Source organism: Petaurus breviceps, unplaced genomic scaffold (genome assembly GCF_028583685.1).
Source record: "Petaurus breviceps papuanus isolate PSGF00001 unplaced genomic scaffold, PetGlider_PUasm1.0 140, whole genome shotgun sequence".
In the NCBI taxonomy this organism is placed as follows: domain Eukaryota; kingdom Metazoa; phylum Chordata; class Mammalia; order Diprotodontia; family Petauridae; genus Petaurus; species Petaurus breviceps.
In genome coordinates, this window is record NW_027185698.1 from 34,621,631 (window position 1) to 34,647,171 (window position 25,541).

Below are 25,541 nucleotides of genomic sequence, written 5' to 3' on the forward strand. Positions count from 1 at the left end.
CTTCTTCTTCTTCTTCTTCTTCTTCTTCTTCTTCTTCTTCTTCTTCTTCTTCTTCTTCTTCTTCTTCTTCTTCTTCTTCTTCTTCTTCTTCTTCTTCTTCTTCTTCTTCTTCTTCTTCTTTTTCTTCTTCTTCTTCTCCTACAGCTACTACTACTACTGCTGATAATATTGGCTAAAACCTACATAATTCCTATCATCCATTCACTTCAACCATACTCTCAATTTTCTAAATGAAGCTATGATGACTGGATCCATCTCAAATTTACACTGGTGTCATCACTGCTAGACATAACTTTTTCATTAACTCTTTTTTTGTTTGTTTTTTGGAGAGGGAAGGAAGGGTAATTGGGGTTAAGTGACTTGCCCAAGGTCACACAGCTAGTAAGTGTTAAGTGCCTGAGGTCAGATTTGAACTCAGGTCCTCCTGACTCCAAGCCAGTGCTCTATTCACTATGCTACCTAGCCACCCCCATTCAACTCTTTTTGAACTCATGACCTTCCCTGATGTATCTCAGCAATTATTCCATACCTTGTCTTCCCTAGGACACCATTTTACAAACCCTTACTACCTCATTCCCATAAAATGACTTTGCCTCCTACTTTACTGAGAAGATTGAGGTTTTCTGACATGAAATATTTCAACTTCTCTCTTCCACTTTCCTAAACTTACTTGTGCCCTTATTCATCATATCTTCCTTTCTTTGGGTCTCAGAGGAAGAAGTGATCTTTCTCCTTGCCAAGGATAGTCTTTCTATCTATGCCTTTGATCCTATTTATCCTCATCTCTTACAGGTAACCGATCCAACAATAATCACCTCTCTCAGAATCAAGATCATAGAATCTCACAGGAGGATAGGATCTCAGACATCATTTAGACTAATCCATCTGTACAAGAATCTCACAATCTTTACATCAAGTGACCCATTAACCTCCACTTGATAACCCCCAGTGATGGGAAATCCTTCCAAAGAAATCCATTCTTTTTAATATATTTTCGATATCTCCTCCTTTAATCCCTTTTTCCTCTAAAACATTGGCTTCTTGGGACATTGCCTTGGCTCATGACATACACGGTCAACTAACCTTCTATATTAACCATACCATCACCAAAAACAAACATAAAACTTCATCACTGTCCTTTCTTCCTCTCCTCTCTTTCACAACTGAATTTATAGAAAGAGTAGATTGCAATCCTTCTCTCCAATCTATAGCATCATCAAGTTACCTACTTAACCCCTTGCAATATGGTTTCTATCCCCACTCCTCTTCCAAAAGAGCTTTTTCAAGGCAAAAACCTATTAAATGTCAAATTCATGGATAGATTCTTATTCTTCATTATCTTTAACCTTTCTACAGCATTTCACAATGTTGAGCAACTCCTTGTTCTTGATACTCTCTGTAATGGACACTGAGACATAACAGAACAGCTAGGCCAATTATAATTTGATAGGAGTGTTTATTAACAGGCCAGGACTGCCTCTCAGACCGAAAGACAGCCCCGAGCTTTCTGTTAGACATAATTTTATAGACAATGTGATTGGTAGCAACAGAACATGTTTCTAAGGGGTTAGCATTGTTTCCATTGAAGCGAAGCTTTCTCAGTATTATTCTATTAAGACAAATCATTCCCAGTATTATTTCTGTTCCAGCAAAACATTCTCAGTATTATTCTTATTGAAACAAAGCCTTAGTATTATATCTACTGAAGCGAAACAGACCTGAATCCGTGGGAATCTGTGGCATGTTTTTAGCAACCCAGGTGAAACATTTCTTTACTATTGGAGCCTATTAGGTGGTTTCCAAAGAACTCAGTAGGGGTCCCCTCTAGCAGGTTTAAGGGGGCTCTATGTTTAATTTCTGGTGGGCACTTTACTCTCTTCTTAGTTTTCCATGATGTTGCTCTGTCCTAGTTCTCTCTCTTTTTTTAAATTTCCTTTATCAAATGCTTTATTCACTTCTAGTTTACATCATTCATTTTCACAAGATTTTGAGTTACAAATTTTCTCTCCGTTTTCCCCCTCCCCACCACCCCAAAATAGCGATCCCACCGGATATCCCCTCCTCCAATCTGCTCCCTCCCATATCTTCCTCTATACCCCCTCTGATTTTCGAGTAGGGCACAGTGGAACTCTATGACCCCATGCCTGTATATCTTATTTCGCAGTTACATGTAAAATAATATTAATAATAGTATATATGTATATATATATACACATATATATGTTTTTTTTAACATTTGATTTTAAAACTTTGAATTCCAGATTCATTCCCTTCCTCCCTTGTCACCCATTCTTACTGGGAAGATAAGCAATTCAGTACAGGTTATACATGTGTAACTATGCAAAATATTTTCACAGTGGGTATATTGTAAAAGACTGATTATATTTCCCTCAATCCTATCCCACCACCCAATTGTTCTATTCTCTACTTTGATCCTGTCCCTTTTCAAAAGTGAGTGCTTCCAACTCCCCTTCCTCCCCAGCCTGTCCTCCCTTCCATCACACCCTTCCCCCCTACTCTCCTGTAGGGTGAGAAACCCTATTTAATGTGTATGTCATTCCCTCCCTAAGACAAATTCAGTGAGAGTAAGGCTGACTCATTCCCTTTTGCCTTCCTGTTCTTCCCCTCCATTGTAACCATTTCCCCTTGCCTTTTCTATATGACATAGTTTACCCCATTCTGTCTCTCCCCTTCTCATCTCATTATATCCCTCTCTCACCTCTTAATTTCACCTTTTAAGTATCATCCCTTCCTATTAAATTGGTCCTGTTCCCTCTATCTATGTATACCTGTACCCATATATACACACACTCACATATATATTCATACGCCCATATGCCCTCATATACAGACATATATATGTATGTATACATAAATATAAGTATACACACACATTTCTATTCCCTTCAGTTATTCTCATACTGGGAAAAGTTTCACAAATTACAATTATCATTTTTCCATGTAGGAATGTAAATAGTTCAACTTTGATAAGTTTCTTATGATTTCTTTTCCCTGTTTACCTTCTCATGCTTCTCTTGCTTCTTGTATCTGAATGTCAAATTTTCTATTCAATTCTGGTTTTTTCATCAAGAATGCTTGAAAGTCCTATATTCCATTGAATGATCATATTTTCCCCCTGAAACATGATACTCAGTTTTGCTGGGTAGGTGATTCTTGGTTTTAATCCCAGACCCTTTGACCTCTGGAATATCATATTCCAAGCGCTTCGATCCCTCAGTGTAGAAACTGCCAGATCCAGTGTTATCCTGATTGTGTTTCCACAATGTTCAAATTGTTTCTTCCTGGCTGCTTGTAATATATTCTCCTTGATCTGGGAACTCTGGAACCTGGCTATAATATTCCTACGAGCTTTCTTTTTGGGATCTTTTTCAGGAGGTGATCAGTAGATTCTTTCAACCTCTATTTTTCCCTCTGGTTCTAAAACATCAGGGCAATCTTCCTTGAGAATTTCTTGAAGGATGATTTCTAGGTTCTTTTTTTTGATAATGCCTTTCAGGTAGTCCAGTGATTTTTAAATTATCTCTCCTCGACCTATTTTCCAGGTCAGTAGTTTTTCCAATGAGATATTTCATACTGCCTTCTATATTTTTTTCATTTGTTTGGATCTGTTTAATAGTGTCTTGATTTCTCATAAAGTCACTAGCTTCCATTTACTCCAAACTAATTCTGAAGGAATGATTCTCTTCAATGAGCTTTTGAGATTCTTTTTCCATCAGGCAAATTTGGCTTTTTAAGGCATTCTTTTCCTCATTGCCTTTTTGGGCCTCTTTTGCCATATGAGTTAGTTTATTTTTTAAAGTGTTATTTTCTTCAGTCAGGTTGTTGACTCTCATTTAATAATTTTCTTGCATTCTTCTCATTTCTCCTCTCAATTTTTCCTCCACTTCTCTTATTTGGTTTTCAAAATTCTTCTTAAGGTCCTCTATGGCCTGTAACCAGCTTGTATTTTCTTGGAAGCTTTTGGTGTAGGAGTTATGACTTCATTGTCTTCCTCCTGTTTCATACTATGATCCTTTTTGTCCCCAAAATAGGAGTGTAAAGTTGGGTTGCTATGCTTGCTTTGCTTCCCTTGTTTGCTCATGTTGCCACTCAATTACTTGACTTTTGAGCTTTTTGCCATAGTAGGACTCTGCTACCAGACAGGGGAGTTTTATCCCAAATGTTGGGGTTTTCACAGCTGCTAGAGCTGTTAGTTGGGTGCCCTCTCTGAAGCTTACACACGATCTGGCAAACTGCTCACATACCCCAGGAACTCCACCCTAGATTGCAATCCAGATGCAAGCAGGTTAAAACAAGAGCAATTACCCCTCATACTGGTCACTTGCCCCCCCCTACAATCTGCAAGCCAGTTGCTGAAGCTGCCATGAGGCAGGCAGCTGCACAGCTGTGGCTCCTCAGTAGCTTCTCCCTCCAGTGGGTAAAGGCCAGACCACACTCCCTAACTATTGGATCCCAAAGTCCACACTGCACTGACCTCTCACTTTATCCTTAGCATCTATGTGTTGATAATTCTGGAAACTGCCACAGCTGCTGATGCTCTGAAGTCCCTCCAGCCAGAGGCTAGTTGTGGCCACCCTGAGGTTAAAACCTCTGCCTCTAGCTGGGCTGGGCTCGGCTCCCAGAGAGCAGGGCTGGCCACTTCCTGTAGTCCTGCTGGGCTGTCTTCAGAGGGAGGTTAGCTTCTCTCTGCCATTTTGTGTTTTGTGTAGCTCCAAAGTTTGTCTAGAGTAATTTTTTACATGAATTGGGGGAGGTGGAAGCTGGAGCCACGGAAATCCTGTTTCTACTCCACCATCTTGACTCCACCCCCTGTCCTAATTGTCTTAAGTGCTTGACCCCACCTCTTAAATTTCTTTCACTGTTTCTTTTTTTCCCTCCCCCCTCTGAAGTGTTCTAGTAGTAGAATTGGGGAATTTTTAAAAACAAGACTACATTTTTAGTCTATCTCAGTTATCTCATCTGCTCCTCTGGTTTCAATGATCCCTTCTATATCATTTGGGATGAATCCCAAAACTATATGCCTCGTGATGATTTCTTTCAGAGAACCAATCTAGATTTTTGGTAAGGATCTCAAATTCAGGATATCCCAAAATTAGTTCCTCATTTCCTACCCATCCCCTTAGGCCTGACTCTCTTCCTAATTTATTTGCTCCAGATGCTAGTTACAGCCAGCAAGGCAGGATCAAAATATTGAAGTAGATTTGGAATTTTACATCTACTTGACTGTACATCAGTGTTAAAGTACTATCGATTCTATCTCCAAAATATCTCTGCCATCTGTTCCCTTCTTTCCACTCACAGGCTATTACTCTGGTTAAGGCTCTCATCACCTTTCACCTATTGTAATAGCCTCCTAATTGCTCCTGCAGTCTCCAATCTCTTTCCTCTTCTTTAAATAATGCACTACTCTGATTATAATGCTCCTCTACTTAAAGGGGGGGGGGCTTTAGTGGCTTTCCATTGCCTAAATATTAATTCCTCCTCCTGGCATTCTGGCTCCAATGTTTCCATACTTATCTCACACTGTTTTTTCATCACATACTCTATGTTGCAGCCAAAGTGGAATTTGTCATCTCTAATTATAGTCCAGCTCTCATGTCCTAGCTTTTGCTCATGACATCTCTCAAACCAGAAATGGACTTTTCCCTGTTCCCCCTTCTGCTTATTGAAGGCTCCACTCAAGTTCTCCTTCTCTCTTGGAAACTTTTATGATCCCTCAGCAAAGAATCTCCTTGTATTTTGAACACTTTAACTGGGCCTTACAGCTGTATTTCTTACTTCCTATCCTCACATAATAGTTATTTGTATATATTCCTTATCAATTCTATTTAACTGTAAGTCTCAGAGGACATCTGTTTTATTTCATCTTTGTATCCCCTGTACCAAGCAGAGTGCTTTCTACAAAGTAGGTATCTCGGGTCATCATTTTAGAAGTAGAAAGAATCTTGGGCCGGCTAGGTGGCACAGTGAGTAAAGTGTCGGCCCTGGAGTCAGGAGGACCTTCTTTGGTTCCAACTTCAGACACTTAACACCCACACAAAAAAAGTAGCTGTGTAACCTTGGGCAAGTTACTTAACTCCAATTGCCCTCCAAAAGGAAAAAAAAAAACAAAAGAAATAGAAAGAATCTTACAGATGATCTAATCAAACCACCCTGTTTTACAGAGAAAACTAAAGCTCAATGAAATTAAAGTGAGGGTCTCGAGGTCATATAGTTACTAAGTAATGGCTAGAATTCAAATCCACACCTGATTGGAGATCCAGTGCTCTCTCAATTCCATTGTACTTCCTTCCTTTATAAAACTCTTACTGAATTAAGTAAAACCCTTTGGAGTCAAAATCCATTTAATGCCGTTTTTCTATCTAATTGTAAAATACTATTTGTATAAAGAATAGTAAAGGATTATGCATTTCAAAAAGATCCTGACTGGGCTAACCTTTTTTAAAATATGAAAATTAATAGGACAAATGTAAAGTCTTATTGGATTCTACAATCGGACTCCACAAGACTCCACAAATGTAAGATGCAAAAGCTATGGTTAATAGACAGTTCAGAAAAAAAAATCAGGGTATCTCAGATTTGGAACTGGAAAGGGTTTTAAAAGCCATCCAGTCCAATCTCCTCAGTGTATAGATGAGAAAACTGAAGCTCAGGTATGTTAAGTAACTTTCCCAGGGTCGCACTGTAAGTTTCAGGGGGCAGAATGTGAACACAGAGTTTGTCCTCACTCCATATTCAACTCTCTATCCACAATGGCACAATGTCTTCAATAGGAACACCATGATCTCACATGAATCAGACAGATGACTCAAAAAATAAAATGGTAAGTTGAGAGGACTTTAAAAATAATGAGTTAATAGTATGATGTGGCAGTTAGGCTGCATTGAGGAACAGAGTATCCCAGAAGAAGAACATCATAGTCCTCCTGCTGTACTCTGGCATCTATTTGCTTTTAAGCACCACTATGTTAGGGATGACACTGAAAAGCTGAAGGGTATCCAGAGGAGGGCGATGAGATGGTGAAGGGCCCAAAATTCATGCCATATGAAGGAACCTAGAGAAGACTTAAAGGAGTTCATATGTATGAACTGGCCAGGGCTCAGGCTTTCCAAGATGTCAGAGAATCATTTTAATGGAGGATAGTGTCAACTTTGGCCTCTTTGCTTAGAAAAGTCAACTCATTTCTGACCTTCATCTCGTATTCTCTATTTAGAAGATATATTAGAAGATGAGATATTCCTAGATTCTGCATTTCTTTTTCAAAAGTACTTCTCAATGCACATAAATTGTCTACAAGGTGTACTTCTCAATTTAAAATGACCCTCATTTTACATGTTCTAGAAATAGTCTGTGAATCATAAAAGAGCTGTGACAACATCATGTAAGACATCCACCTGGACAACCAAATCACAACTTACTTTTGTATTTTTGCCCTGAGAATACTAAGGAAGAAAAATGCATTTCCAGGGAAAAAGACAACATCTGTTCCATAATAAGAGCCAGCAAATGATTTTTCACTGGAAACAAGAGAATTTTAAGAATATATAAAATTTTTAACTTCGAAAACTTCTGATATGATGAGGTTATCACAAAAGCTGAGAAAATGGAAGGGAACTAAGTACAGACATTTCTGTCACCTTCAAATGACTTTTTCACAATTCCTCAGAATTAGAGAGCACTTTGGTCCATCTAGTTCAGGGGCTATTAACCTGGGGACCAGAGAGGTTTTTTTTTAATCAGTTGATCAAATATACAGAGATAATATGGACTTATGTACATCTTTTCTCCTTCCTTGTGCCCCCCAAATATAAGCTAGGATAGACATTTCTTAAGAGTAGGAAATCTTCCATTTTTATCAGTTTCTCCAGCTCCCAGTAAAATGCATGGTTCATAAAAGGAACTTAAAATGCTTTTTGATAGATTAAATTGAATTAAAAAAAACCCAGCCCCTCTGCAACTACTTCACCACAGGTATGTAGTTAGGATTTAGCAGCAAGATGACTGAATTCCTGTCTCTAAAAGCCCAATTCTATAACTCAGTACAAAAGTGTTCTTCATGTAATAGGTGTTTTACAATTAACTTCTGAATAAAAAAATGAAAATGATCCAATTCCATATTTATCTCATACTATTTTTTTCATCACATTCTCTATCTTGCAGCCAAAGCGGAGTTTGTCATCTCTAATTATAGTCCAGCTATCACGTTCTAGCTTTTACTCATGACATCTCCCAAACCAGGAATCAACTCTCCCTGTTCTCCCTTCTGCCTAGTAAAGAAGGCTCCATGCAAGCAAACTTTGATGATCCCTTAGCAAAGAAGCCCTCTCCTTGTATTTTGGGCCTTACTCCTTTCTTAGTCTTTCCACAAATATAGTATTTTCCAATTAAATGCAAAAAAAGCATCATTGTTAATTGAGGTTCAGAGAAATTAATAATAATGCTAGTGCACTCATGTAGAGATTTAAGACTTACAAAGCAATATATGTATATACATACATACATATACACACATGTATAGTGAGGATATATGCATGTGTGTACATATATAGTATATGCATGCATGCATACACACATGCATATATAATACACATGCATATGTACACAATACACATATACTTATATACATACACACCTATATATGTACATATATATGTATGTACACACATATAGATGAACCTAGTTTTCCTGACTCCCAATCTTTTGCTTCATCACTAACCTCTGTTCTACCATCATCTTTTCAGGTTCAACCTTTGTCAAGTCATTGAAAAATAATCCAATTTGTAGGATTTGTTTTTTAATATGAGAGTATCTAAATGTTGTCCTGTTATATTTGTTAATATCATTGTGGAGACTTTATACACTATTTTCACCTCCCTAAAAGTCAGTCAGCTCTTGCATTCCTGTGTTCTGTCCATTTAACCTTCAATGAAAGACTATAAGAACATCTTACATACTAGTCAATGGTAGTCCTATATTACAATATGCTGTACTTGACTGTTTAATCAGAAGGGCTAGCTTCTATTTTGAATTCTGCCTTTAGCTGGGCAAATCTGTTTTCTCTCCAACTCTAAATTTTCTCCCCTATAAAGTAAAGGAGTTGGACTAAGTAATCCCTAAGTCCCATTCCAACTTCCAACAATCTATGTTCTCTATGATCTTTCCCAGTTCCAGCATTCCACAGTCCATATGCTAATGTCATTTCCAGCTCTAACCTTCTGTTTTTTGATGCCTCTGTAATTCTACAGATCGAAATTTAGGAGCATCCTACCTGAATATCTGGAGCTGTGAATGCTTGGTCTACTTTCAGGAACTCAGCTTCTCTCCAGTCTGACTGGAAATCCTGCAGCAATACCCGGGCCCGAATCCTAGGCAAGGCTAAGCTGTTGTCCATCTGAGCAAAGCAGCTGTGAAACTCCTGCCTCATTTTAAGTAATTCTTCTTCAGACAAAGAAAGGGGCAAACACATAAGCTTCCTGTTGAAATAAAAAAAAGCATTTTAAAATCCTCCTTATTCTTCATGTGCTCTTCTATGTAACCTTCCTATGTTTCCCCAGGAGGCAACGATACAAGTGATGTCATAGCATCCTGTCTCTTCTAACAGACTGAGCTATCTAGTACTCCTACTATGTCTCCTACCTTCAGTCAGTCTCCTGTTTACTGGCTAATCCCCTACTGCCCAGAAATATATACTATCCTCCAAAAATTCTCACTTGATCCATCGAACTTTCATCAAATTTTTATCCTGCCTTTTGTCATTAAACTTAAGAAGGCCATCTGTGATAGGTGCATCCATTTCCTCTCAGTTCACTCTCTTCTGTACTCCTTAGGGTCTGGCTTCATACTGCATCATTCAACCAAAACTGTTCTCTTCAAAATTACCAGTGAACTCCTGATTGCCAAAAACAATGACCTTTTCTCCGTCCTCATCTTTCTTTTGCTGGGACCTCTAACACTGTGGCTCATCTTCTATTTCTTGAAACTCTTCACTCTAGGTTTTTGGGACACTGCCCTTTTCTGGATTTCCTTCTACCTACTTGACTAATCCTTCTCAGTCCCCTTTGCTGTATCTTTGTCCAGGTCATGTCCATGTGTGTATATATGTACACAATGCAGATCTGGGTAGGTATACATGCAGATATGCAATGTGTTCTACATACATGTACATAAACACATACATGTATGTATATACAAATTATATTTATATATACATGTGTATGTATGTAGACTAGATGGCTTCTAACTCTGAAACTGTGTTGTATCATTCCTTTCACATTACATCTCTGTCTCTGTCTCTCTGTCTCTGTCTCTCCCTCTCTATGTATAATGTATATATGTACATGATGTTTGCTTACATGTGGGTTCTTTTCCTCTTTCTTTTATCAATTTGAGTACAAGCCTAGAAGTGGGATTACTGGGTCAAAGGGTATATACCATTTAGTAATTTTGTGGGCATAGTTCCAAATTGCTTTCCAGAATGGGCGGACCAATTCAGAGATCCATCAGTCCATTTATCTGAAAGATAAGGCAACTGAGTTCAAGACATGAAAAGTGAGTGTTCAGGCACACACAGCTAGTATACAAAAAGGTAGAACTGGAACTTTTCAGACTTCAGAGTCAGTGTTATTTCCAACAATAAGCTCTGTATGCAGAATGCTCAGATGGTTCCCAATTGAATATTGTATGAGGAAGAAGTCACTTCACAACATAGGGAATTCCTTTTCCTGATGACATATATCTCATTTGCAAAGAGGCATACTACTGGCTGCATGACAAACAAAACAAAACAACAACAACAAAAAAAAAACTCCTTAATACTTAGAGCTACCTAAATAGGTAGTAGACTGCTTAAAGAGATGGTGGCTCCCATTTCCTTGGAGGATGTCAAAAGAAGATGGACAACTGGTCGAGCATATGACCTTAAGAGTGGGGCTTCCTTTTATGCTACTGTTGGATGGTGGGAAGCAGCACTGTGTTTAAATCCAACTCTAATATTCCATGATTTATCTTTCCATTGCACTGTCATGATGCCCTTGCTATGTATCAAGGCTTCATGGAACCAATAACTGTTGCAGATTATAATTTCCACCCCCCAACCCCAAAAGATAATGTTTTAGTCTGTAATGAATCATTATTTTCTCACCAATTTGCTGACCCAAAGGGAAGGTCAAAGTATACACTGAGTGTTATCTTGTACATGAATCTGATACCTAAAACATTAGATTGTATAGGGTCTTCACCAAGGCTTTAGGTGATTTTCAAATTTTTATGACTTGGGTAGTAGGTATGACAGAAATAATCTGCAAGTGGTATTTAAGAGAAAATGAATTCATACTGGGACAACTATGTGACACATCTCAACTTAGAGCATTCCTATTTCAGATCCAATGACAAATAAAAAATGATCACTCTGAGAAAGGAAGGTAAATTGTATCTTGTGGCTTTTAAAATTGCAGTCCTTCTCTGCCAAAAGAAGAAAATTCACCACTTTTTATCAAAAAGATAATGTTTCTAGCATACCAATAACCAACATTTTTAAAGTCTTAAATATAAAATTTTAGCATTTCAAACCTACAGAAGTCTTCTATGCAGTCCTGGAATTTTATATTCCTACCTGTTTTATTTCCAGAAAGTTCCCTTGCTTTTAAAAATTACTTGTTATTAAGAATCAAAGATCCTGGGGTGGCCAGGTGGCTCAGCAAGTAAGAGCACCGGCCCCAGTGTCGGGATGACCTGGTGATCAAATCCGGGCTCAGATACTTAGCACCACACCCAGAAATATATCCCTCTTCTTTCTGGAGGTAGGGACCTATGGGTGTGGAACATTGTATATTCTGTTGAACTTGGTTAATGTCTTGGTTGATTTTGTTGAATTACTCTTTTTTTTTTCGCTTTCTTTTCTATTCCTTATCTCAAAAAAGAGGGAAGGAGCATACATATACATTACTAAATAAAAGTTATATAAACAAAATATTATTACTGAAAACATTTTTAAAATTAAAAGCATAGTCACTAATTGCACTGCATTAAAGGAAAAAAGGGTGGAGTTCCATCTATGCCATTAGAAGAAGCACTCACACTGAAGAGAGAGATTAGAGATCTCTCAAAGGATCTATAATTTGTCTCTTGTTGCATGAAATATCTTTCCCCTGAATTCATGACCACATACATATCCAGGAGGGCAAAGATTATGTGCTTCTTATCTTCAATGCCTTTCCAGAGGCTGAAACAAGTCCTCAAATAATAGATGACATATATACTAAGTAGCATGGTATGATTTAGAGATGGTAGGGCCCTTAGAGATTTTCTAGTGCACCCCACTCTTTTTTTGTTGAATTTGTTGATACTTAAGAGCCTTCCTCCTCTCGGGGCAGGCAGGAGGGTGGGGGAGTTCACATTTGTAACACTTTCGTCAGTTCCCACCGCCATGGATTTATTGTTCCCCTGTGTTACTTAAAATTAGAAGGATTTGGAAATGTGATTTCAAAGCTACTCCAAACCAATGCTATACTGCACCTCAAAAATAAAAGGCAAAAAGTAATTGAAAATCTTAAATAGGCAAAGTACAGAGATAGGCTTGAAGATCTGTTCTATTTGTGATCCTATTACTCCTTGGGGAAAAAAATCATAGAGATTTAATAACACCTATTCCAGGCAACAGAATTGGTTTTTCTTCTCAGCTGAATAACCAAATCAGAGGTTGCATTAGTAATACTCCTTGCCACATAGACTCAAGTGGAACCAAAGAAAATAGGCATTTACTAGTGATAAGGATGTCAAACTTAATTCATGCCAGGTTAAGGGTCCAAGAGGGAATCCTCACTTTTAAGGACCTTTGGAATGAATGTTGATTGAAGTGAATAATCATTCCCTCAAAAAAATCTGCTGAAAAATCTCAAAGCATTTGAAGATCTTATTTTTAGAGATTTAGATGAAGAAAAAAAAGTCTTATCTTCCTTGTTTAAAAAAGAAAAAGAGAAACCAACAAAGATTGGAAAAGAATTACCAGAGGATCAAAGAAGATAGAGATGGAATGAAAGGGCCTGTGAGGTCATCTCATCGAAATGAAGTCCAGTTTATTCTTGGCAAACTCATGTAACTCTCCCCTTTACCACCACTGTTATTCCCTGCTAGTGAATGTGATGTTTAGGGAGACAAGTTAGATCATTCAGATCAGTAGGGTCTCATTTGCTACCATTAGAGACTCCAGCAAATAAAGCAAAAGTGTGATTCAAAGGGAAATTGACACAATATATAAAATGTCTATCAAAAATAGTAAAATGAGAACATATCATGGATATGGATAGATTAAAAAAACCCATAGATTATGATCAAATAAATTTTCTCGCTTATATATGCAGTCTAAAATACTAACACAAGTAAGAGTCAAACTGAAGGAAGACGCTTAAATCTAATTCCCCCAAACCATTTTAAATAAATTATTTATTAAAAAATGTAACCTCATCAGTAATAGAGATTGTGAAGTTTAACTGTCAAGGTAAAGTTAATATGCCCCAACTACGTCAGTTAGCATCATTTTGACTCCTTGAGACAGTGTTGTATAGTGGAAACAGTACTAGACTTGGAGTTGGAAGATCTGGATTCATATCCTGACTCTACCATTTATTACCTGGATGAACTTGGGGAAGGTACTTAACCTTTCTGAGACTCAATTCTCTCATTTATGAAATGTGAGAGTTGGATTTTTTAAAGGTATCTCCCTTCATTTTTTCCCCTTTTAAATTTATTTATTTTTAGTTTACAACATTCAGTTCCACACATTTTGGAGTTGCAAATTTTTCTTCCCCATTCTCTCCTCCCCTCTCCCCCAAAGGCAGCATGCAATTCGATATAGGTTCTACATATACCTTCACATTAAACATTAGTCAAGTCATAGAGAAGGATTATAACCAATGGAATGAACCCCAAGAAAGAAGAAACAAAACAAAACAAGAGAGAGAGAGAGCAAGTAGTCTGCTTCAATCTGCATTCAGACTCTGTAAATCCTTCTCTGGATATGGATAGTCTTTTCCATCATGAGTCTTTTGGAGTTGTCTTATAGCCTTGCATTGCTGAGAAGAGCCAAGTCTATCAAAGTTAGTCATCACAGATACAATGTGTCTGTAATTGTGTACAAGGTTCTCCTGGGTCTGCTCCCCTCACTCAGAATCAGTTTATGTAAGTCTCTCTGGGTTATTATGAACTCTCTGCTCCTCATTTTTTTTTTTGCCTAAAATAAACACACTAAAGATACATTTTATTACCAGTACCAAGGTGTTTTCACTTTCTTCATTATAGTTGATTAAGGTCTGCTTGCCTTGTTCGTGAGAAATGGACTTTGGCTGCCTCTTGTTTGCAAATCCACGAGAAAACCGCAGCAGGAAAAGCAGGACTACTGCCAATGACATCAGGACAATGACAACCCCACCAAGTCCTACAAAGGGCATTGAAGATTCTACACAGGTAATTCCATCGAGACAGGAACATAGCCTCACATGCAGGATCTGTTTCTTGAAAAATCCTTGCTTATCTAAGATAATGAAGGGCACTGAATTTTGGAGACTTCTTAACATTAGAAGTTCCACAGAATAACCAAATTTTTTCCTAGCTTCCAAGTATCTTTTACATTTCCAGAGGTATCATCTAACTCAAATGTAAAAGGACCAGAGAATGGATCTAAATCTTTATCCTCAGCTTCCACAAGAATAGGTGCTTTCTGCTCCATCTTACAAACTTCCACAGAAGGTTTAACAAGAGTAGGCATGTTGTCATTCTTGTCAGAAAGAAAAAGCATCAATAGTGATTTACAGCATTTTTTCATGTGATTATAGATATCTTTAATTTCTTCCTCTGAAAACTGCCTAATCATAATCTTTGACCAATTATCAATTGGGGAATGACTTGTATTCTTATAAATTTGACTCAGTCCTCTGTATATTTTATAAATGAGTCCTTTATCAGAGACACTCGCTGTAAAAATCCTTTCCCAATTTTCTGCCTCCCTCCTAACTTTGGTTACATTGACTTTGTTAAAAAAAAAAAAACTTTTCAATTTAATGTAATAAAAATTTTCCATTTTGTATTTTGTAATGCTCTTGTTTGGTCATAAATTCTTCCCTTCTCCATAAATCTGACAGGTAAACTATTCCCTGTTCTCCCAAGTTGCTTTTAGTGCTAGCCTTTATTTCTAAATTGTGAACCCATTTTGACTTTATTTTCGTATCCGGTATAAGATAATGGATGCCCAGTGTCCGCCATACTAATTTCCGGTTTTTCCAGCAGTTTTTGTCATGTAGTTAGTTCTTATCCTGAGAACTGGATTTACCAACTCTAAATCTCTAAATGTATGATCTTTCCTCAATCTCCATTATCAACTATCTTTCTCTCTTCCCTTGCCCTCACTGTGCATTCAATTTTTACTCCTTCATTTCCTATATATATATATGGTAACTTTGACTCTTTCCTCTCTAGTACCTCCCATCCCCACATTGTGTTCCTAAAATGTCTTATATTGAGAAATTTGGGAAATCATTGTTATCAGAAATGATATTAGGAAAACAACTGTAAAAATCTGGATGCTGTTAGATTATGAACTGAGCTTTTTTAAAAATGTGATAAAATAGATATTTAAAAACTTTTCAATGTTTACTGGGGATATCTTATTTTTAAAACAAATATTAATAATGTTTTCTATAATAAAGAGTGAGTTTTCATTTGAAAATGTTTGGCTATCACTTATAAAAACTAAGAAAATGTATAGGGTAGTTTAAAGATGTAACTTTATACATTAATATAAATCAACTATCAAGTATTTGCTGCATGTCTGAAATGCCAGAATGTGGTTAGTTTTAATTTATAAGTAAAGGTTGAATGAAATGTAACTGTTAGGGAAACATGAAGAAATTAATAAAATTTAAGACCTATGCTATGGTTAGTGAAATTCTGCTGTTTAAGGTAAAAACTTTTAGGAGTATAATTTGGCATTATTTTTTTGAGTTTTGATTATAAGGATAGTTGTGGGAATTGTAGAAAATGGTGTCTTCTTCAGTCTGAGAACTGCTACAAGGGGATGTCTGTCCCTGGGAAAAGTTGAGAGGACAGCATTGGCATGGCCTAAGGTTGGAGTCTCTTGACTCTGTTTCACCATTGTGCAGTTTTCTTTCTGAACAGGAAATTTCCCCAACTGTTTAATCCTGATCCTGGCTTTTGATACCCTGTGACTGCATGACTAAATACCAGACATGACTTTTGTCTGGAATCAAAACAGAGCTAAGGGAGTTTTCCCCCTTGTTACGGTATATGTCAGGTCAGCCTGTGCTATTGAGGGGATAATTCTTGACATTTTCTTAAGTATGTCCCTCCTTTTCCTTTCATAGTAAATTTCTATAATCAGGGCAGGTGAGCAGTGAAGCTTTCTAAGTACAATGATAAAACTATTGATTAATAGATTGATATTTGAACATCTTGAATTAATATAACAGAATGCAAGTATGAAAAATCTTATAATTTTAAACTGTTTGTGGTCAAATTATAATTTAGGGATGATATGCTCCTAAAGAGGGAACTAGACACATTAACATGAGAAAGATGTAATATAAAAGTTTTCTAATTAAATGGAATAGCAAATTTTGAGAAAGCAACAGGATTAGAATGTTTTCTCTAAGAACTAAATATATGTATATGATTGGCTTCCAAACATATCTATTATAGGAATTCAGGCTTTGAGTATATTTTATTAATAAGTTCTCAAACTTGGATTAAGGATTTTACATTGTAATTTTAATTGTACTGATAACTGTAAAAAAAAAAGTGAAAATTATTTCCCCAATTTTAAAGTATCTGTCTGATAATTTTAAAATAAAGAAGGGTTCATTTTACAGTTAGATACCCATGATATCTTTTTATTTTTAGATTCTTATATAAGGTACTGGGTTTAGGTAAAGAAAGAAACAGCAAGTAGTGTATGAAAACTGAAATTCTCTAAAGTTTCAGATGAATTGTGGGTTCCTAATTTGATGTTCTTAAAACTGTTGTTAATAGGATTAACTCAATTAAACTTGAGCTGGCTTTTGTACATGGACTAGTTATTGGAAAACCAAATTTAGAAAGTTGTGCTAAGTTGCATTAAGTATTGGTACTGGTAGATTTTTAGAATTATCTAGGAATCTCTACAAATGATTTGGAACTAGAGAATCAGAGGCCCCTTTCAGAGCTGCTCTAAGAATGAGGTCTATTCCAGAATGTCTAAGAGAAGATTATCTTTAGGGACCAGACAACTACATGGGATATCTGGGAATCAGGACAAGATGAAATGATTAGATGGACATTAGGAGTGGGTTACTAGGATACAAGGAGACTTGATTTAATGTTATTTCATATTAATGATGATCACTTTATTTCTTTGGCTTTTTGTTTACCGGTGTTTGCTGACTTTTCTTGATTACCTTGGTGACACGTAATTCTGCCCTCTCAAAATAAGTCCATCATGAGCTCTCTACGTTGAGTGATCTAAAGTCTGACTTATGTAATTCTGACTATGAATATATGAAAAACTTCATAGATTTGTCTTTTGGAGAAATGATCCACACAGGGAGTAGACCGGCCCCTCTCCCATAAATCAAAAGGAGGAATTGAGGGAATTGAGAGAACCACTTGTGATTCAATTCTAGATCTAGTTCAGTTCCTTTTTTTTTTTTTGGTTTTGCTTTTTGGAGAGGGGGAAGTAGGACATTCGGGGTTAAGTGACTTGCCCAAGGTCACATGGCTAGTTTTTGTGTTAAGTGTCTGAAGTCAGATTTGAACTCAGGTCCTCCTGACACCAGGGCTGGTGCTCTATTCACTGCACCACCTAGCCGTTCCCCTCAGTTCCTTTTCTATTCAATTATGGATCTGGTCCAAATTCTGCCTTGTGAGGAAAAACTTTACTCAATTATGGGAATTGTAAAAACAAAACAAAACAACCCCTCCCCCAAAGAAAAACCCCACCTTTTATTGTATTGTTTGATCCTAGCCCTGCAAGGACCACTGTTTGTTGTTTAGAGACCATTAACTAAGGGACCTAGGTTATGCTGAACAGAAACTCAGTCTGATCCAAAGAGTGATGCAAGGAGTTTCCTCACAATTACACATCACAAGAAACTCACTTCTTAGCTGAAAACTGGCCCCTCCAGGTTCTTTTGATTGAATAGACACTTATGGGGAGTAGGACACCTCTTTTTTCTGATTTCAGGGAATTGTACCTATTTCCTCTCTCCCTCTGAACTTGGAAAATCATTATCTTTCTTCTAATCAGAAACTGGATTACCTAATCTTGTATCTTGGTTAATTGATTTATTTTAATTAATTGGTTTTTTAATTAATTTGATTAATTGTTTTTAATGCATAAAAATATGTCTCCCCCAGTATTCGAGGTCCAGTGCCAAAGCTGAGGAGTTCTGGTCCCCATTTGTTATGGAATTGGCATACATTGCTAAATAAATCAATATGCTCGAGGCCTGAACTTTTGTTTCTTTAGTCATTTCACCTTTCATACACCACAACCCATATTCTTCATCCATCAAATGATTACATGATCTCTGAGGCCCCTTTCAACACTAAATCCCACTCCAAAATGGCTTATGTGAACACTGTATAAGGACCAGTCATGCCAAATGTAGAGAACTTCATCACCAAGAGGTTACCCATAAGGTGATGAATTGTTTTGTCACAGCAAGTCATGACAATTTATGGGGTATAGGCTCCGGGAACCTCCTTGAATCTTTCCTTTTGATATGGCATTCGCCTAAGACCATAAACCTTCTATTATCACTATGACCAAATCGCTGTTACCCTTAACCTTACCCAGTCCTCCATTGTCTGTTATCTCCAGGTAGCCTTCAGCTATTTCACATCCTAAATCCCATTCTCTTAGCTCCTGGCATCAACCTCTAGTCACCCCAGTCCCATCAAGATCCTCCATGGACACCTCCTCCCATCACCCCAGACTATTTGCCACCCCTAGATCCCTCCCACAGGCTTTTTGTATATAAGTTCCATCTTGTCTCCAAGAAAGTGCTCAGATTCAATCTGACCCATTACAAATATTCAGTTTCAGTTTCCTTAAGAGTCAACCCAATATGGCGGATCTTTAATAAACTTTGTTTTTCTTGGGCTGAAAGAAGGCTTGGGCCAAATTCATTTGGGCAGAACATGGCATGTTGCTATTTCAAGGTCACAGCACCCCTAAACCTCAACACAACCAGCTGTTAAATGAGGCCCTGAAGTGTCATATTTTCCTTCAGTGAAGTCATCTTGAAGTACTAAAACAAATTTGTTTTTTTTTTCTTTTTTTACTTTTTGTGTTACCTTCATCTCCCCAAATAGATGGACAGGGCACTGAAGGCAAAATCACATATTCTATTCATTTGCATCCCCAACAAAATCTAGCATGGCACTGGGCAAAGAGGACATTCTCAATACATGTTTGTAAAGTTAATGGATTTCTCTATTTTAAAAAATACACTAAAATAATATTAATACTTCTATTCAAATATTCAATGCAGTTTCTAGGATCATAGATTTAAAGTCAGAAAGTCCCTAAAGTTATGCCCCTAGAGGGGACCTGGTCCAATATCCTCATTTTACAGATGAGGAAACTGAGGCTTAGAAAGCTTATGTGACTTGTACAAGATCATACAGGTAAAATGTGGCAGAAATGGTTCTTCTGTCCACATATGAGACAATTCAGAAAACATTAAACACAAAGGAATAATAGCAGGATAGAGACTTGTCCTGAGACTGTTATTATCTTAATTACATCAAAAGTGATGAGAATAATGAGATGATGATCATGATAACAATGATATTACTAATGGCTGACATTTATGTCATCCTTCAAGGTTTGAAAATATACAAGCACATGCAATGCACATAATATTTTCCACATTTTAAAGGACAGGAATCTGAGACCAAAAGAGATGAGTTAGACAATAACTAGGCTATCTGATGGTGGGATTCTAATCCAGGACTCTCAGCTCATCATTTGATCTACTATGCAAAGCTGCTCAGCTCAGCACACTTAGTAGTAGTTCTACACATTTCAGACCATCTTGGGTGGTTTTATGGTCATTCCTTTCATGTATGCTAATTTTACAATGAGAATGTAAGTTTCTAATTCAAATTATTTGTAAATAGAGACATTGGAGGTCATTTAGTTTATGGTATAGTGGATAAACTCCTGGAATTTTGAGTCAAAAAGGCTGGGTTTGACTTTTGGCTTGGCCACTTGCTATCTTTGACTTTGAGCAAATGATGTCCTCTCACTATAAAATGTGAGGTGAACTTGAAAGGTCTCTTCTCTCTCTGAAAGTCTAAAATGTTTTGGTCCCTCCCAATGCAGGAAACCCTTTTAACATAATAATAATAAATAACATTTATTATTCGATCTGAATATTTCAATAACCCTAAGAGGAAAGTACAAGTATGACTAGTCCCATTTTACAAATGAATAGTCTTGGAGAAGTTATCACTTGCCAAGAATGACACAACTAATTGGTGTCAGAGGTAGGATTTGAACCCAGCTCTTCCTGACTCCAACCCAGTTTTCCTGACTAGTACTCTACTTCCTGTCATGATATCTCTCATGTATCTGGATCACAGAGTTAGAAGGGATTGGGGTGGGGGGGGGGTTTACTTCATACAATTTGTACCTAAATAGTAATTCCATCTATAACCTTGTCAACAAGCATTAAATCCCCAAGTGAGCCCCATTTAGGAATGTCTTGGGGACCTCTGCTTAATTGTAAAGTCACTCTCTCACAAAGCAGCAGGGATATAATTTTATTTTTTTCTTACATTAAGTCAATTTCTGCCTCTCTATAACTTCCCCTCATTATTCCTATTCCTCCCCTCCAGGGCCGAGTTGAACATCCTTGACAGATGGCCATCTATCCTTGGTGTGAGAATAGGGAATGTGCTAATGTGCAGGGCTGCCTGTCCTATTTATGGAAAGCTGCTACTGAGCCAAAATATGCTGCCCTGATACCGCCCTTCATTGCTTCCAGTTCTATAATCTGGACTAATTTTAAAAAGGGTCTAATTCCTCTTTTGCATGATAGTTATTTGACTGCCCAAGGAAAGATGTGAGGTTCCCTAAGTATTCTCTCCTCCAGGCTAAATACTCCCAGTTTTTCCAACTGTTACTCCTCCCTTCATGGTACTCCTCAGGTCACCCTCTAGTTTAGCACATGTGACAAATGTCATGCAAAATGTCCTATCCAGACTATAACACAGTAGTGCAGACATGGACTTGAAATGACCAAGTATGGCAGAGCTATCACTTCCTTGACGTAGACATTGACTAGATTTCTTCCTCAAAGACCAACCCTTAAATCCAATTCACTCTGAATCTCATAGCTTGGACAAAGGTCCCTGCCCTGCCCAAGCATTACTTAATGATTATTTTTTGGGCCCATCTGACTCAGAGTGAAATTTAATAGTAACTGTTTCTCTTTTGGCCAACAACCCTAAGGGTCTTCCCCTCCTGGTTTGATGTTTTTTTTTGTTTGTTTGTTTCTTTTTTATTAAAGGGGCCATCCCTTGACTCACATCTTAAAGAGCTTATTTACTGAATGGGTGTTACATCACTCAAAGTAAGAACTTGAAAAGACTTAGCTTTAAAGGCCAAGGTCTCCCACTGCATCCTGGGCCATCTTCAGTTGTTGGGATCTACATATGGCCACTCAACCCAGATGGCTCTGGAGGAGAAAGTGAGACACAGCCTTCCCTCACTCAAATAAAATTCAGCTGTAAGTCACATCATCATCAACCTGATGTCATGGTCTTCTTCAAGAATGAAGGACAAATCTAACTCCTGTAATAATACTGGTCACAATTCTTTTAGTGTTTTAGCAGTTCTGAGTTCATGATCAATTAATACTTCAAGGTCTTTTCCTCCTGTGAATGGTTGCCAAATCTAGGAATGCCCGGTAGTGCTGGGGTATTGGACATGGAAGAACTAAGCTCAAATATGACCTTAGGTATTTACTAGTTGTATGACTCTGGACAAGTCACTTAACTTCTGTTTGCCTTAGTTTCTTCATGTCATGAGGATCAAGCAAACTAATGTTAATAAAGTGTTTAGCCCTGGTGTACCTGGTATGAAGTAGGAACTTAATAAATGTTTCCTTTCCTCCCTTCATCTGTAAAAAGGAGATACTAACAACTATCTCTCAGCCTTGCTGTGTGAATGAATAAATTAAATGACATTATAAAGTGTTTTGTAAACCTTAAAGCTTGAATTAAAAGCTAGTACTATTACTACCACTACCATCAATACTATTACTATATCACTACTACTACTGCCACCACCATCAATATCACTACTACCATGACCATTACTACTACTACCACCACCACTACCATTGCTACAATGATAACAACAGCAATACCACCACCACCACCACCACCACCACCACCACCACCACTACTACTACTACTACTACTACTACTACTACTGCTACTACTACTACCACTACTACTTCTACCACTACCACTACCAAGGTTTCTTTCTTATCTTATCTGAGATTTGTATTTCTGTATTTTTCTGAAACAAAATGCTGAACATTTGCTTTTAGTTCCATTAAATCTAATCTTATTGGTTTTCTGTCCATATTCCAGCCCAATGAGGATATTCTAGCTCATTAAGGTCATGTCCAGCCTAACATATTGGCTGTAAATTCTATTTTCATTGTCAAGTTTACATTGGCTAAACACATCATCAAGTAGTTAGTATAAATACTGAGCAAGACAGTACCAAGGCCATTAATTATGTTAATTATTAGAGTATAGTTTCCACAAGACCATGCTTTATTCACCTCTCAATATCTCTCCCCAACTCTGTTATTTTCTTCCCTATCCCTAGTACAGATCCCACCACCTCCAAGTCTAGCACAGGACTTTCCAGAGTATGCACTTCATGCATGTTTTTAGAATTAAATCCTTTCCTTTGCCATTTTGCATGTTTAGCAAATAGTATGAAAACAGTTGTGTTTATACATACATACATACATACATAATACATACACATATACACATAAAAACAAGCAAAACATTTCTTCAAGGATTCTTTAGCAACCCTTATGAAGCAACCAGGTGTCAAAGTGAATAGAATACTGGGTCTGGAGTCAGGAATATCTACCTGAGTTCAAATTCATCTCAGCACTTACTAGCTGTGTGACCCTGGGCAAGTCATTTAACCCTGTTTGCCTTAGTTTCCTCAACTGTAAAATGGGGATAATAACAGCACCTACTTCACAGAGTCATTGTAAGGATCAAATGAGATAATATTTGTAAACAATACTTGGTACATATTAGGCAGTTAATAAATTCTTATTCCCTTCCTCTTTCCTCCAGTAGAATATAAACTTCCCAAAAGCATGGAATAGTTAAGTTTTTTGTTCAGTTTTTTTTTCCATTATTCTCACTAGTTTAGTTTTTAACTAGATAATAACTATTATAATTAGATATTAACTAGTTTTTAGCTAGATAGTCTCACTGATTAGCATAGTGTCTGGTATAAAAGAGATACTTCATAAATGAATGAATAGTATTATGTAATGAATGAATAAATGTAAATGAATGAATACTATTACCATTATTTTATATGACTATAAAATCATGAGATTGATTTCCCATGTGGCTTGAGAAGTCATTTTCATTACTTGATGATCACACCATGGATTTAAAAGCAGTATTTGATTTTTGCATCCTTTGGGTTTGTTTCTTTTAATCTTCTATTTAGCGTTCAATTTCACCCTCTCCCCTACTTTAAAGTGTACAAGGTATATGTAATAGATTGTATATATTAGGGAAGGAAGAAAGGGAGGAAGGAAGTCAGACTGGAAGGAAAGTAAAAAACACTTATTAAATACCTACTGTGTGCCAGGCATGCTAAGTACTTTAAATTTATTATTTCATTTGATCCACACAATGATCCTGAGAAAGTAGATATTATTATCTCCACTTTACAGCTGAGGAAACTGAGGCAAACAGAGGTTAAGTGACCTATCCAAGGTTACAGTTAGTACCTCTCTGGTATCATATCTGAACTCAGGTCTTCCTGACTCCAGTCCCAGAACTCTATCCACTGAACCACCAGTTGCCTCAAAGGGCAGATGATGAGGAATAATTAAGTTTTGCAGTGAATAGAGCACTGGCTCTGGAGTCAGGAGGACCCAAGTTCAAATCTGGCCTCAGACACTTAATACAAAACTAGCCATGTGACCATGGGCAAGTCACTTAACCCCAATTGCGCTACCTTCCCCCTCCAAAAAAGCAAAAAACAAACAAAAATTTTTTAAATGGGGCAGCTAGGTGATGCAGTGAGTAGAGCACCGGCCCTGGAGTCAGGAGGACCTGAGTTCAAATGTGGCCTCAGACACTTAACACTTACTAACCCTGTGACCTTGGGCAAATCACTTAACCCTAACTGCCCCTCCCCCACCCCCAAGGGGGGAAAAAAAGATTTGCAAAAAAAAAAAGTTCACCATCAGAAAGTCTCTTAGAAGAAAATATTGCTTAACTCCTAAACTCGTGCTTAAAGAATCAGATTTAAGCCCTCCACAATAATAAGAGTATACATATATATGTATATGTATGTGTATATTGTGTTTGTCCTTTGTTTTTGACAAGGACCATGGCATTAGGGAAATGATGACATGACTTGCAGTTGACTCTGATTTAAGTGAGGGAGGGCTGTGCAAAGTCACCACTCTCACTTTCTCCTCTAGAGCCATCTGGGTCCAGTGGTCTGATATTCATCAGGATGACTGGAGATGGCCCAGGATCCAATGGGAGACCCTAAGTGAGTACATGCAAAGGTGTGTATATACATATATATGTACACACACATATATGTATGTATAGCATATCAAGGTTTTCAAAGTACTTTATGTTATCAGTTTATACTACATTATCTCAGTTTGTCCTCACAGCAACCCTGGGAGTAAGGTCCTATTTTTATCCCAATTGCAAAAATGAGGAAACTGAAATGAACAGAAGCCCTAGCGACCTGCCCAGGGCACCCAGCTAGTGATTGTCTCAGGCCAGATTTGAATTAGGTTTTTCTGCCCCCAGGTCCATTGTTCTATTTATCTCCTAGCCACTTCTATTTGGTGCTGTCGTATGGTTTCCTGCCTCATTTTATACACTTCCCTCCATGCTTTCTACATTCCAGCCAAACTGGGCTACTCTCTGCGGCATTTTCCTGTCCTCCCTATCCCTTTGCTCAAGGAGTTCCCTGTGCCTGCTGTGTCTTCCCTTCCCATCCTCACCTATTGAAATTCCTGCCCAGCCTTTATTTGTTTACTTCTTTTTTTATAATAAACATTCATTAAGCACCTGTATTGCTGAAGCACTGTGCCAGGGCAGGGAAACACAACAAATAAAATCCATGCAGTCTTTATTGTCAGGTAGTACTTCCATTATCTATGGAGCTTGCACATGAATAGGTTGAGGGCAAAAAAGAGAACTATTATCTGCATGAC

The 25,541-nt window shown here is 37.4% G+C and overlaps 1 protein-coding gene across 2 annotated transcripts in view; it reads right to left on the bottom strand.

Moving 5' to 3' along the window:
- Positions 1-25,541, bottom strand: part of EVC2 (EvC ciliary complex subunit 2) — a 190,675-nt gene that overhangs the window by 60,377 nt on the left and 104,757 nt on the right. For both annotated transcript variants that reach the window (XM_069070014.1, XM_069070019.1), the window contains one exon: positions 9,290-9,494. In XM_069070014.1, the coding sequence (XP_068926115.1) occupies positions 9,290-9,494 (205 nt within the window). The remainder of the gene's footprint in view (positions 1-9,289; positions 9,495-25,541) is intronic.